General features: G+C 42.5%; 1 protein-coding gene across 1 annotated transcript in view; it reads right to left on the bottom strand.

Annotated features, from left to right (window-relative positions):
• Window positions 1-15,216, bottom strand: part of MUSK (muscle associated receptor tyrosine kinase) — an 85,703-nt gene that overhangs the window by 57,812 nt on the left and 12,675 nt on the right. Inside the window, exons 4-5 of the mRNA XM_019555385.1 lie at window positions 14,248-14,375; window positions 13,320-13,461 (exon numbers count right to left, since the gene is read on the bottom strand). Of these exons, the coding sequence (XP_019410930.1) occupies window positions 13,320-13,461; window positions 14,248-14,375 (270 nt within the window). The remainder of the gene's footprint in view (window positions 1-13,319; window positions 13,462-14,247; window positions 14,376-15,216) is intronic.

The following is a 15,216-nucleotide window of genomic DNA, read 5'->3' as shown; positions in this document are numbered from 1 at the left end:
AACAAATGTGCATTGATGTTAACACAGATTCCTCCACAGCTTCCCCATCTTGGAATAACCCCGTGCTGTAGTTAAACTGACATCAGCCAGTGCTACAAGTAAAACAACAACTTACCCAAGCCCTTAGGTACCTTAGTACAAGCTGCCAGTACTCAATAGTGTAACTAGGGCTGGGCAATTGCAGCATGAGCCCTAGGCACTGACTATAAAGGGCCTTTAATGGCGTGGCGGCAGGGGGATGTGCTTCAGACAATATAGCTTATGCTCCAACCATGCATATTGGAGGCAGGATTCCTCTCCGAGTTCTCCTGCACTTGACACAACCCCCTCGCCAACCCCTACCCCCCCTCTGTCAACAGTGCCAAAATGGTACTTACCAATAAGCATGACAATAAAGTGTCATATTCTGTCCTCTGCCCTGGAAAAAACTAGGTCAACTCCAGCCAACTACAGTTTCTCCAGATTTAGTCCAAAATGTCATATACAAAGAAATGATTTTTCTGGTCAAAGAGAATGTGGCTCACAAAAGCCAGTTAATGTACAGTGAAGTACTACCATGGATATATTTTTTTCCTGGCAAGCAGGCTGCATCTGGCACTATTACAACCTTCCCAAAGAAGGATGATCTTCTCTCTTAAAGAAAGCTCACAGAGATGGCTGGTTAGGATTTGTGCCCTGGCTTCCTAAAAGATGCAGTAGCTTAAACATATAAGTTCCAGGAACCAAACAGCACCTGGCTGTCTTGGCTTTTTCATCTATTCAGATGATGATTTGTCACCAAACTAAGTCTTTTCCCAGAATGCATACCATGGTCTGTGTCACAGCCAGACATTTTTTGCTCAATGATGGCATCCGTGTTCCCAAGGGAACAGCATGGCCTATTCATCTATGTCTTGGCTGAAGCAGACCCCATTTCTACCAAAGGCTTTCTGCCTCTGATAGGTGGTAAGAGATAACCTTCTGGTTCAGAGTTGACCTTCATTTCAGGTAGTCTAGATACTATGGTGACTGGCCTTATATAGATTAATAGAATAACGAGATTAATAAATTAGATACACCCTCATGATCCAAACCTCTGACCCTCCCTCTCCACAGTCTTTTTCTCTCTATTGGTCTCTTACCTCTGTCTAGTATTTTTACTGGCAGACCTGTTTATACTCTGGTACTTGCAGGATGTATAAAGAGGAGGTTGCGGGGGGAGGTGTCATGTGCACATGAAACGAATACACAGCAATAAACTCCAGTGCACATTGCACTGGAGTTTATTGCTCCTGGGAGCCACATTTACAAATGCACCCACTGGCAGGAGTCCTCAGAGCTGCTCTGACCTGGCTCACTGTGCTGGCAGGCAGCCTCCACACTGAAGCACCTTCATGCCCCAGTCAGCCCATCAGCATCTATACATGTGTTGCAGCACAGTAAAAAACTTTGCCACAAGATAGCACTTGTATTTATATGTACTGTCCTACAGCACAGTTAATTAGTTTACTGTAACCTAGTAGAGCCACATGTGTAGATGCGGAGACTTTACTGCAGAGCTAATTAGGCAGCTCCACAGTAAACATCTCATGTAGATGTGTCCAGAGACTTCCAATTTAGTCTCTGTTCGGCCTAGTTGGTCCCCTTACTTTCTCTGATTAAGACGTGGCTAGCAGGCCTTGTCTTCATAGGCCTCATTCTTCCAGGGGAATCACAGTCAAGATAATACAGTTTCTAAAGGATCTGCTCTTGACAAGAGGAGTAGTGGTCTGGCATCCTCCCTTTTGATAATTATGTCTGCTGCCCCTGAATATTTCTCTTACCCCTCCAACACCTGTTCTTTACTGGGCTGTGCTAGGCTTGTTCTGGTCAGACCTGCATTCAAAAACTTGTCTAACTGTATCCCAACTCCACAGTTGATCCAATAAAAGATATCACCCTAAGAAATCCTTGCCTCTCGCATACATTTTTACAGAAAATATTGTAGTGATTTTATGACACAAGCTTACAAAATTTCTGAGATTAATTAAAAGTTTTTTCCCAGACCATCAAACAATTTGAGGCTAGCTAACATTTTTATAGCTTGTGTCTTCAACTTGTTTTTCAAGTTGTAAATCTGCTATCCACTTTTTCCCCAAGTTTTCAGAACTCTAGTTGATTTGGAGACAAAAGTGGATAGACTCTTTGCAGATATAGAAATAGCTTCAGGTTCTTTTCAAAACAAAATCTGCACACCAGCTTTCTGATGGTCCCTCTCTCTAAAGGGATGGTTCACCAAGCGAGTTCTTCCTATTTCAAGGGCAATGCAGTTCTCATAAGTGGCTTGTGGAAGAACGTATTTGTGGGATGTGGCAGAACATTATTTTAGTAGCTAATAATAAGCAATAAACTGCAGGCAGGAAGGGCTTCTGTCTACAAGGGCTAGAGCTTTACAACCATCATCATCCAAGTCAGAGGCAAACTGCTTCAAGGCTTGTTCTGATGTATTTGCTTTGCAAAGCGGCCCCTCACCTGCCCCACGGCCAGGGCTTTCTGCTGCAGGTGCTCGCAGCCTGTGTGGAGCTGTCTGGAACAGGCACAGGCATCCCCAGGCCGGCTGCAAGTAGCTGCAGCATGGGGCATAGGGCATGGGATGGGCGAGGGGCTGCTTTCCCCCCACCCTGCGCTCAGCACCACCTTGTAACCCGGCCCCGCTGCCAAGCTGGTAGTGGTGCTGGGTTACAAGCTGGTGCTGAGTGTGGGGAAAAGTAGCTCCTCGCTTGCCGTGTGGCAGGTGCCCGATACTGCAGCCACTCACAGCCCACGTGGGACTGCCTGTGCCTGCTCCAGATAGCCCCGCATGGGCTGTAAGTGCCTGTAGAAGGGAATGCCGGCCATGGGATGGGCGAGGGCTGCTTTTCCCCATGTTCTGCATCAGCTTCTTCCCTGCTGCCAAGCAGGGGGTTGAGGCTTTGCACTGCCCTCTGCCTGTACCACGGGGCTGGGGGGCACTGGGTGTGAGTGGATGGGGAGCCAGTGGGAGCATGGGGCCCACACCAGCGCCCCACAGTCAGTGCCAGCAAGGCCCAGAGCAGGGAGGCAGGAGCGCAGGTTCCCAGCTGGCTGGAGCTCTATGGACCCAGGCCAGCTCCCCCCTCTGCTTGCTGGTGCAGCCCAGCCTAGCTCCATGGACCCCTGCCAGCCTGGCCCCACTTTGGGCCCCACCAGTGCTGGCCCTGGGACATTGGTCCCAAGATGGTGACCAGGGGGCGGGGCACCTGTCAAGGGGCAGAGCTACCCATGCAGCTCTCGACAGCCTGCCAAAACCGGACAAGCGGCCCTCCGCCCAACATAACTGCCTGCCCCAATATAGGCCCTAGAACCTGATGTCAGTCAAGTCTCTGGTGGGTTTTTGTTCATTCCCCTTTGATCATTCAGTGCCTGTTTCAGCTGAAACAAGCTTCCGATCCTTTTGTGGCTTGCTAAGTACTAATTTCCATGCATGAGCCCTCTATCTCGTGCCATCATGTAAATGTTTTTAGAGCTGTCACCAAAGCTCATTGTACCCCAGGATGAAGTTGATGTACTTCTGTGGCATGGCCTGGGTTCTGCCCCATTCTGGTGCCTCAGACTGGAGATTCAGCATAGCTTTTGATACAAATGGAGATTCTTACTGAGTCAGTACAGCTATGAATAACGGAAGTAGTGTCCCCCATGCGCTTTCCTTTGACACTTAATTCTATTTCTTCTAAATTAGCAGATATTTTTAATAATCAACATGTCATACTGACACACAATTGCTGTGTAGCAATTGTAAAGCAGGGAAATTGGAGGGTTTGGAAGCTGAGTGGGACACTGCGCATCTGGCTACTGAGGCAGTAGGGAGGCACTTTGGGATAAGCACAGTTTCTTCATTTGTAAAAAGAGGGGCATGTCTTTCAGGAATTTTATAATGAGAGGCAAGGATTTCTTAGCGTGATGTATGTTTGACCAACTCTGTAATTGAGATAAAGTTAGACAGGCTTTTGAATGCAAGGCATCTTTGTCAGGTCTCACCACCATAGGAATTTTATATACAGTTTCATAGATTCTGAGGCCAGAAGGGAACATTGTGCCCAGCTGATCTGACCTCTAGCTATATAGCAGAGGGCTTAGGACTTCCCTGAATTGTAATTTGACCTAGGCAGGTCTTTAGGGAAAAAAGTCTTTACTTGCTAGCAACAGGTAATCCGCTACAACTTTCAATAAATTGCTCCACGGATAAAAATGGCTTTTTTCACTGCTCAGGTTATATTGTAAGAATAAATTGTCCCAATAGAAAAATAACATTTTTATTTATCTTCTGTAAACAGAAGATAGATAAAATGGTACTGATAAATGGTCTATTCTAAATGGTACTGAGCTCACATTTACACCATTTTATTACTCTTGGGAGTGAGATGCATTTAGCACTTTTATTTATCCTTTCTAGATAATGTCTAAAAGGTACTTCCTTTTCTCTAGAGGACTTTTTGATCTGTACATAAAGAGGTTCTCCAAATCCGTAAGTGCTCCGATAACCAGTGTGCTATTGAATACAAGTTCATCTGTTCTGAATACTTAATTGTCCATTTAGCTAGTGCACCTGCTATAGCAGCTGTACAAGGTTTACTTCTGTAATATGCTAGGCAGAGGCGTAGCACATGAATTACACACCTGAGGCAAACCTCTCTCACCCTTCCCCACTAGTCAGCATGCAGGGCAGCAGCAAACAGTAGGCATTGGCAGTGTGGACAGCAAGGTGTTCTGGGAACTGTAGCTCCCTAGAGCGACAGTGGCGTTCACTGCTGCTAGGGGTAGGGTGGAACTTTCACACAATTTTTTTTGCCACCAATGCCCATGTTGTAAGGGCAAAAAAATTACTGTTTTTGGCAGTAAAAAATAGGGGTAATTCTCTCTGCACCCCCCCCCACACACACAACAAACTACAGAGCTGCTCTACAAAACTATGATTCCCAGAATGCCTTGCACTGCATGGCACACATTGCCCATACCACTGCAGTATGCAGCTAGGAAGTGCAAGTGGAATGTTGGATGAGGAAGTGATGTACCCCGCCTTTTTCTGGTGCCCCTCCCCTTATGTAGCAGTCAGGGCACATGCCCCACTTGCCTACCGTATATACTGTTAGTAATGTAAGGTAAAAATCTTGGAGCTGTTTGGGTGTATCACTGTTTTAAAGATAAGGATGACCAAGAGGCTGTCTATTTTTCTTTTGCTGACTGTGAACACACGAGTGTTTTTATTACAATGAAAAATATGGAACTATGATAGCCTTACTTCCAGAGATGGCTAAAGAAATGCAGACTAGGTGAAAGTACTGTAAAATGGATACACAACTCGTTAGATCATAGTACTCAATGGGTAGTCATCAATGGCTCAGCATCTAGCTGGGAGTAGGTATCAAATGGAGTTCCTCAAGGGATCTCTCCTGAGTGTGGTCTTGTTTAATATCTCTATTAAACAATGAGTTGAAGGCGGGATCAAGTGCATGCTTAGCAAATCCGCAAACAACGCCAAATTGCAGGTACTCCAGAGGGTAGGGCTAGGATCCAGAATAACCTGGATAGACTGGTTTTCAACAAGAACAAGTGCAAAGTCCTGCATTTGGAAGGGAATAACTGCATGTACAAGTATGGACTGGGGAATGACTGGCTGGTCAGATTTTATGAACAGGATTGTCACTTGCAAATCAAGGTAAGTGATTCTTCCACTCTGTTCAGCATAGTGAGGCCTAACTTGGAGTCTTGTATCCAGTTTTGGGCCTTACACTTCAAGAAGAATATGAACACTTTGGAAAGAGTTCAGTGCAGAATTATAAAAATAATTAGGGACCTGGGAAGCAAAACATATGAGAAGAGGCTGAAAGAACTGGGGTTTAGTCTGGAGAACAGAAGACTGAGTGGGGTTTGCTAACAGTTTTCAAATAACTGGAGAGTGATTTTAAAGATTATAAAGAAGATGGGGATAGGCTTTTTGCTGTGATTGTAGGGGACAGGACTAGAAGCAAAGTCTTCAAGCTTCACCAGGGGAAATTTAGGTTGTAGATTAGGAGGAACTTTCTGACTATGAGGGTGGCCAAGTATTGAAATGGGCTACCTAGAGAAATTGTGAAATCTCCATTCTTGGAACTTTTCAAGAGCAGGTTAGGTTAGACAGACATTTGGCTGAGATGATTTAGTCAGGGATGATCTTGCCTTGAGCAGGGTGCTGGATGAGATGACCTCATGAGGTCCTTCCAGCCCTACTCTTCTGTGATCCTACGATCTTAAATCTTCATGCCAGCTAAGGTAGCTTAGCCTAAAACTTCCTTGCTTACTTAATTACCAATCTGTTTGTCAAACCATATGGTGGATTCCTGTGGCTCTTTTCCCCCATTTCTTTCTATATAGGGATACAGGTTTCCCTCAATTTATGTGGGTTTTTTATATGTGAATTCATTCTTATGCGATGAGCATATTTAGACCTATAATTTCTTATATGCGAGGCAAATTCACTCTTATACGATAAGCATAGATGCTCCCTCCCCCCCCCCCAGCAGGTAAGACTATGGGGAGAGGGGAAAGGGCTGTGGCCCCACTCACCCCAGCCCTGGCTGCAGTGGCCCTGGGAGCAGCCAACACCAGCTGCCTGCACCAGGGCATGGTGCAGCCCAGGAGCAGAGGTGACTGGGGATAGGCATAGCACGGTGCAGCCCAGCGGCTGCAGGCAGCTGGCACCAGCCACTCCCAGGGCCACTGCAGCTGGGGTTGGGGTGAGTGCCACTCTGTTCCCCCTGCTTTGCTGCCTTGTGCAGCCCTGGGAGTGGCACCCCTCCCCACACCCCTTCCCTAGTCCCAGCCTCACTCCCTCCCTCCCTCTCGTACTGCCATGGGAAGCTATTCCTATTTGTTATATTGTAAAGTGGGTTTGTTTTATGTGAATTTGATTTATGTACTGTTCTCTGGGAATGCATGTACAACATAAATCGAGGGAAATCTGTACTGGACTAGTAAAGAAAAAAAATCCAGTATGTTTTTGTAACACTGTAGCCCTGATACTTTATTCGACATAGTAAGAGACTCAGGAAGGATACCCACAATCACTAGGGCTATTTGGCTCCCTGTGCAAGTTATAAAAGCATTGGCCTATTATATGGTGCATCAGTGTATAATAGGCCTTGGGCAACTACTAGTTCAACTAGGAACTGCTTAAGTGTATCATACTTCGACATATCTGCTCTACTCCATGATGTCTGGAGGGGGAGGCAGTGCTTATACCAGTTTACACCAGGAAGAAATTCCCCATGGCAAGGAAAATCCCTACCCTCCATGGAAAAGCAGCTTTAAGGTTTCTTTCTGGTATCAGGGCAAATCAAATCAACCTCACTGGATACCATGACCTTCCAGATCATTTGGCTTGAAACCCAGTGATGGAAACTCCCTCTGACACAGATCAGGCAGGGCAGAGCAGGGAGCATGGTTCTGAGTAGCAGTAGACCTGTGTTCTATTAAGAGCAGAAAACACATCCTCCCTTAATGCAGATGTCACATACTGTTTGAATATTGACTAGAATATATAGATTAGTAGACCTGAAGAATGCCTGAAAGCTTGTCCAACAGCTGTTCCAACTATACAGTTGGTCTATTAAAAGATAGCACAAAAAATGTTGGCTTCTTGTACATTTCCCGGTCTATCATGGCTACAAGAACACTAGAAATAAATATCTATTGTTCTAACCAGACTAGAAATATCTCATGTTTGCATACAAACATAAAAAGGGGAGATGTAGAACAATTTATTTTTGATGTAAAAATATTTTGATGTCCAACTTCTTTTCCTGGTTTGGACAGGTGTGGCCACATTTACCCTTTCCATTCCCTGCCCTCCCCACCACATTGACTTCTTTGGATTTGTCCCAGACAGGATTTTGGTATATGGAATTTATTTGCTCCTGCATTACATAATCAATTTGGCACTGTGAACAGTTTCCTGATACAACCATAGGGTCATTGTCTTGGCAGCATCCACCATAAGCCTGACTACAGACAGTGAGAACCAGATACAAAAATATGTAGATGCATAAATAGTTATTTGTGGAGCCAACAGTTCAATTGAAATAATTTGGGAGCTTAGATGCTTCAGTAGGAGTCAGCTGCCTAAACACTCTTTTGGATTTGGCTGTGTCTATTTTCCTTGTGCAGGAGTGTGATGCATAACAGGAAATTTGTACAAATATTCACTAATCTATTAGCAAGGTACCTCTGTCCCAGTGTTCTGGGCTGTTCAAAACTGGTTTTATTTTGGGACCATCTCTCCTGTCTCCTGTCCCTATGGCCTCATATGCCAAAGTATCTCCTAAAAACTAACCCACAGGTTCAATGACATTCCAATTTCATGGAAGTGTGATTTCATTGCACCTGACAATGCTGGCATAGTAAAAATAGATTGCAGCGTTTCCTCCTTACTAACTCTGCTGACCTAACATAGTTAATTATAACACCTTCCTAACAAATGCTTGCCACTTATGTTCCTTCCCTGCTGTGAAAACCACTTCCTGAGATTCATACCTGCAAATCCATCTGTACCACCAATATATTTTCCTTCAGGAAGGCTTTTGAACTATAAAGGGTGAGGGACTTCAGTGAACTAATTTGCATGTTTGCAGAGAGGAACCTTTTGACCTAGATGGCATAATTTCTTGTAGCAGCATGGATTATGTTGAGAATCCTGGATGGTTATGTGGATGTAAGGTAATTCCATAAGCATTAGTCAATCTCCAGATATCATCAAGAACTATGCAATTGTGTTATGATGATTAAAACAGATGCATGACTATACACTATTCATGATGGTGCAACATCCTCAGAGTCTATGCAAGAGCCAATAGAATAATGTTTTTCTAATTATTTCTTTGACCAATTTCCCAGTATTTTTCAAATAAATAGTTAATATTTTCCCTATTAGTCACTAAATTCTATAAAATAGGGAATGAATTACAAAGTTTGTGCAATTTTTCAAATAAAATATACACAATTAAATGTCTCCATTATCGAATCAGATCAGTTTGGTGTGCTAAATTGTGGTCTCAGTTCCATCAAGGTAACTCTTAATTTGTTCTGGATTGATATTAAGTGTTAATAACAGCAGACTTTGGCTCTCTTTGCAAATAAAATAAATTTCCAAATCAAGCTAGGTACAGGAAATATGGAACATGTTATGCTCTAGTATACATATATAATTCTAGTACTAACAGCAACATATTTACTATAGCTTCAAATGTATTGAAGGTTGCATTAGCATTTCTATTCAGAGGCTCTGTATTTAGTTGCTTATAACTTTATCTTTGGAGAACTTGGTTTCAAAGATATTTTTTGTGACAGGTTTGGTTGAATACTGTTGTTCAGGTATTTTTGAGAGTAAAAAAAGGAAATATTAGAAAACCTCATTATTACGTAAAAAAATTAAATCCTCGAGGCTTTCTTTGTGTATGCCTAACACTAAAAATGTAGAGGGAAGAAAGCTGAGGTTTGGCAGCAAGATAGTCCTTGTGGAGGATAATGCGAAACAACTTTCTGATGAGAATTGTTTTTGTGTTGCCTTTAATGCAGGGATGGAGAAAACAGTTCTTGAAAACAAAGTGCAAATGGCTTGCTGAAGGTGTTTTTAGGCCTTTTTATAAAAAAGTGTAAGTGAAATCTGGGCCTGACTGAACTGAATGGCAAAACTCCCCTGATCTTCACTGGGGACAGGATTTCATTCTTCAGGAGACAATAGGTTGCATGGGACATAGGCAGTGTCTGTAGTAAAGTCTAAACTGAATGAGGAAGGGTGCCATGGAAACCTTACCTCATTTTGCCCTTGTCCTGTTCCACAGCTAGTTGACATTTTATTTACTAAAACATTTTTTCTATGAAATTTGGAATATTTGGGGGTGGGGGGTGTTGCCAAAAATCACTATTTTCTTATTTCGTTCTGGAAAAATAATTAAACCAAGGGGATTTTTTTCCCCATGACTGTTGACTTTAGTATAACTGTTACTCACATCATGTCAGGACTTTAAAGCATATCAGAGCTTATGCTACTGAATATTTAAAAGCTCAGGAATTTCAGTTACCTTGAACCCTTCAAACATCCAGCCCATAAGGTTTCCTACAGTTTTGAGATAGGGCTCTGGGTATGAATTCAGTAATGTAAGTGCCTACCTCTAAGACCTTGGTAGTCTCCTTAAATTCAATTGGCACTGGATCAGTCCCTCAAACAGACAGATACCATATGCTATAAATTGTGTCTGGAACAATAATTGCATACTCAAAGCTGCAGACATAAAATTAGAAGCTCAAGTTAGAAAATGAAAAACCTCTTTAAAAAATTAGGACCCACATGACCTAGATTTAGCTTAGTGTTATCGATATTTATATTACTTTGTGGATATTTCTTTGGAGTTAAATCTTAAGAGTTTTCTGTTCATGGGGTGTGTGTAGATGAGATGGGGGCCCTAAATTGAAGCAGCGGGTTTTAAAAAACACTGCTTCAATTTAGGGCTGATTAAACTCCTGTGTCGTACACACACCCCGCTGACTACCTGCCTCTTCGGCGGGGAGGGCAAGCTGCCAGTGGGTGGAGTGGTCCCTGGTCTGTGTGGGGGGAGGGCTGGTGCTTCCCTCTGCAGCAGTGGTGGCCCCCCTCCCCAGGCGGTACCCACCTGCAAGCACCCAGCTCAGGTGGTCCCAGGGGGCACTGCAGCTGCAGAGGAAAGCACCGGGCCCCCATGCAGCTCAGGGGGTAGGCAAGCAGGCTCCAGTGGGGAGGAATCAGGCTCACCGCTTTTCTTGGGTGGAGCCTGCCTTCTTGGGCTGCTGCCAGGCTGCCTGCAGGGCTTTCTGCAGAGCCATGGAACTGCACAGAGCCCGGTGCTTCACTCTGTGCCCGAACAGGCAGCAAACTAAAACTCCTCAAAAGAGTTTTCGTTTGCCATACCCCAAGTCATTTAAGGCGCATTACACCACCAAATTTCCTACAGTGGCTGGAATTAATGCTCAATACGGCGCCAAGGAGTGTAAACACTGACCATTAAAGAGATGCAAAAGCATTTAGCCCGCTTTAAAGTGTCGTGCATACATGCCTCTTGTTTTATCTGCACATGGCCATACTTGATAATTTTATTTTACTGTTAATCAGTAATATTCAGGATGGAAGTTTGAAAGAGTGGTTGTACTAAGGAAAATTATTTCTATTTATGTCATAGAGATGAGGTCCTTTCTTTTGTTTTCTGACACAGGGTTTCAGCAAATACACACAGTAAACCTAGCCGCAAATGGCTTGTCTCTGTCTTGCTTTTTTAGATGATTATTTACCCTGAGTTATTTTAAAATTGTGACATCTAGGGAAAATACTAAAAATAATGCCAAGCAGGGAGTTCCAGCTCAGAAACCAGTCTACTGACTGCTTGAGAAGTGGGTGGGTGTGGCATTAATACTCGTGGGAGTTGCACTCAAATATTGGAAGAGAACAGACCCGTTATACTCTGTGAACTGTAGTTAGAATGATTACCTTTGGATTTTGGAAGCTAAAAAGTAAAACAAACATGTATCCGTCTAGTTTGGGTGGCAGCCTGAAATGAGGTACATTGTATGGGCACCTCCCCAGAAAAACCAAAGCAAGACTGGTGAACAACATTACTCTGTTCGTATTACGCACACAAATGCAATATGAAGGGATAGTTTGTGCATGAGCACTGAGCTTTCATTAATTAATCTCTCTTCCTTTGAAAAGTGTGTGCATGCAGGCCTGCGCAATGTGATTTTGCTAACTAATTCTGTACTGGTTGAAATAGAGTGCTGTGTAATTTGTGAGATAGGTACAAAATGCAGCATTAATCCAGGCACCCCAGATCTGGTGCAGTTCCAACCCAGATTCTGAGTTTGCAGCTGGCTCCTTCACTTGTGGAGCTGTAAAATTCCAGCTGTCTGGGGATTTCCTACACTCTGGGGAAAACTCGATTGAATGGCACCAAGTTCTTGTAATCCATTAACGCTTCAGAGACTGAGGGACTGTATCTTCATAATGAGTGCAATCCATAACTCATTGTGATATTTAGATCCAGATCTAAAAATCTTGGATGTCCCTCATCACTCAATAAATTGGGACCAAAACCCCAATATGCACTTTGTATCTTGGAATCCTTTCTACTTATAATAAGAATCTTTTATCTCTCACTAAATCTACTTCAAGATTTTCTGAGATGCACTTGTATAGTGAAATATTAAAGGGACTGAAAAATGATGGTGTATTTGTTAAGAAAATAACAAATGTACAACAGCTTGTGTTGAAATGCGGTGGGCAAAAGCCTGCCCCCAAGGAAGTTGGGTATTTTGGAAATAAGATTGCACCTACATTTTCAAAGATGTCTTAAAGCTGAATATAGCCTGGACTGATCAAAACCAGGACAGGCCAGAACTAATGTTGCTGCAGAAAGGAAAGGTCCTTTTTGCAGAAGTCTTGAAACGCAGAATGTGGCTGATCCACTGACTGAAACCTTCCTTTACCACTGACTGTGATAAAATACTGCAACGTGTTTTAGTGCCTTCACTCTCTCACACTCTTGCAGTCATTTGCTCGCAGCATGCTGCAAGTGGTGAGGATTTACACCAGAAAGTAAATAAGTCATATAAATAAAACAAGGACAGTCAGTAACTAAAGACCACAAACTAAAAAACAATCTAACGTCTGAGTGAGCAGCAGGAAAATGTGCAGGTTCCTCAAGAAGAACTACTTTGTGCACAGTATTAATTTCAATTAAAAATCTGATAGACGTGGCGGGAATAATCCTACTGCTGCATTCTTTAGAAAGTTCAGGAACTGTGCTCTGAACTAAAAACACCTCTGACAGCGCACTTTGCAGCCATCTTCCTGCTGAATGTTTTCCAGAGCACAAGACATGGAAATATTCCATCTCATCAAAGGGTTTGAGGGGGCCGTGAACACTGAGGCATGAACTGAGATTTCAAAAATGGGCAGACACGAGAAAGGAAGATACATGAACACTTCTCCTGTAATCTTCACTCAAGGAGAATTCTCAATGAAGCCAAAGGTCCCGCAGGATTTGGCCTGATGTGTGTTGATTTGCTTTTTTCTTTTTTCCAGTTCTCCAGCAGTCATGGACACAGAACCAGTATTCTTAGACTGAGCTTTTATGTTTTTGCTCTTTTGTAGTCATCTGTGTCTCGTTTAACACAGGCTGTTCAAAATAACAACATTTATATCCCATTAATTTAACATATTGTAGAAGCCTGTGTGTGAAGGATATTCAAATGCCAGTAGTCCAGGTATGCAAGTTACTCACCTTCCACTTCCACTGTTACAGGTTTTGAATAGGCTGCGCCAAGGCTGTTCTTCGCTACACATCGATATTGCCCTGTATCTTCTTTTTGAACATTATGAATCCTTAAGCTCCCTGAGTCAAGGACTGCAATTCGAACATTTTCCTGCCAAACAGGAGGTTAGAGGAAAATGGATATAATTTACATGTCATGGTAATGCAGTCACAAATTTCCAAATATTAGGGTACTTCAGAAACTAACAGCAAAATGTCTGCCTATGTTATATGTCTGCAAGAAGTGGGAAACTACAAAAGTGGGAAACTCAAATGGCAGCATTGTTGCATGCAGTCATAGTTTACAGTTACATGGCTTACATAGTTTCCAGCTACGCTGCATAGTTTACAGCTATGTAGAAAAATGATGTGGCCTAGTAAATGATCACAGAAGAGTTTTATTTTGTAATTGCCAGTAGCTTTTGCGACATCCTCATACAAAAGACATTCCTACAGGAATGAGCAAGTTAGTTCTTGAATAATGTAATGGTGCTGGAAATAATCTTGATTTCTACATAAAAATTATTTGTACATTCCTACATCTTAAGGAATTTAGAACCAGATACTCTTGTCTACATTACCTGGCTTTCACTGTTCAAGCCACTTGCCCAATTTTTTGCACATACCAGATAACTTTAAAAGTGTAGTGACAATCTCAAACCACATTGGTACATTTATTAAAATATTCACAAATAGGGGTTTTTTTGCCATTTTAGGCCAGATCTACCAGTGAGAAATACAGAAAACATTTAGTTTATCAGAAGCATATTCCTAAACAGCATCTTGTTTTAATTTCTACTAGCTGATTTAGGGAACTCTCTAAGTACTGCTGAAGATGGTGTGTTGTTACATTTTTAAATAATATTGTAGTGATTTCTTAGGTTTATTCTCTACTCACCTTTACAACATTTTCTCCCTTGATCCATGATACAGAAGGTTTTGGATTCCCCATGGTAGTACATGGCAGAACAGCCTTCAATCCTTCTATTATTTTTACATTTACGGGAGGACGTGTTATTTTAGGTTCTAAAATAAAAAGGTCAAAATTGAAGCTGAAGAGCAAACAAGAGACAAACATTAAGCAAACAAAAAACTTCACAGACATTCACGCTACTTTTCTTCATTGAAAATACTCCATTTCTGTACTGTTAGTATCCGTTTCTAAGAGACAGAATGGCCAAGGAAGTCTTGATGGGTCACATAATAATAATAATGTCTTGTTGTGTTACAGATGGCCACTGAAAGAAAAAATATATATACATATGTATGTGTATGTGGGGGTGCGTGTGTGACAGAGACAGACAGAGAAAGAGAGAACCTGTGATACTAAAATTAAATCATCTTAATGACCTGGCATATTAGATTTATGTTCCTAAAAGGTAGACTTGACTTTATACACTTCAAGGTAGGTAAAAATTCTTAATCTAAGCTTTTCAAAAACACTTGAAGTCTTCTTTTCTATGGTCTCTAGGAGGACTTTTATTTAAAATGGTTTCAAAGATAATTTTCTTTTCAAAATGAGTTTAATCCAGTGGCACTTGCTGTTACTAGGTGCGCCTCTACACATGTGCTTTACTGTGCAGTAAACTAATTTACTGTGCAGTAAAATATCGTCATCTACGTGCACAGCAATTGGGCTGGTGTAGACTAATTTACAGCACTGTCGGAGAGTCCCACCAGATACAGATACTATCTGACAGTGGAGTAAATTACTGCACTTAAGTGCACATGTAGATGGTGACACTGGGATTAGACAGATGGTGACATTGGCTGATCCCAGGAGATCCCAGGGTCAAAAAAAACCCATACAAAAAAAAGACGGAGTGACACCCATGGAGGCAGCACACGCTGCCCCAGACCGGCCATG

This window comes from Crocodylus porosus, unplaced genomic scaffold, assembly GCF_001723895.1.
Source record: "Crocodylus porosus isolate Cpor-Errol unplaced genomic scaffold, CroPor_comp1, whole genome shotgun sequence".
NCBI classification, from domain to species: Eukaryota; Metazoa; Chordata; order Crocodylia; family Crocodylidae; genus Crocodylus; species Crocodylus porosus.
Note: the sequence above shows the minus strand (reverse complement) of the source record. Positions and strands in the feature narration are given on the sequence as shown.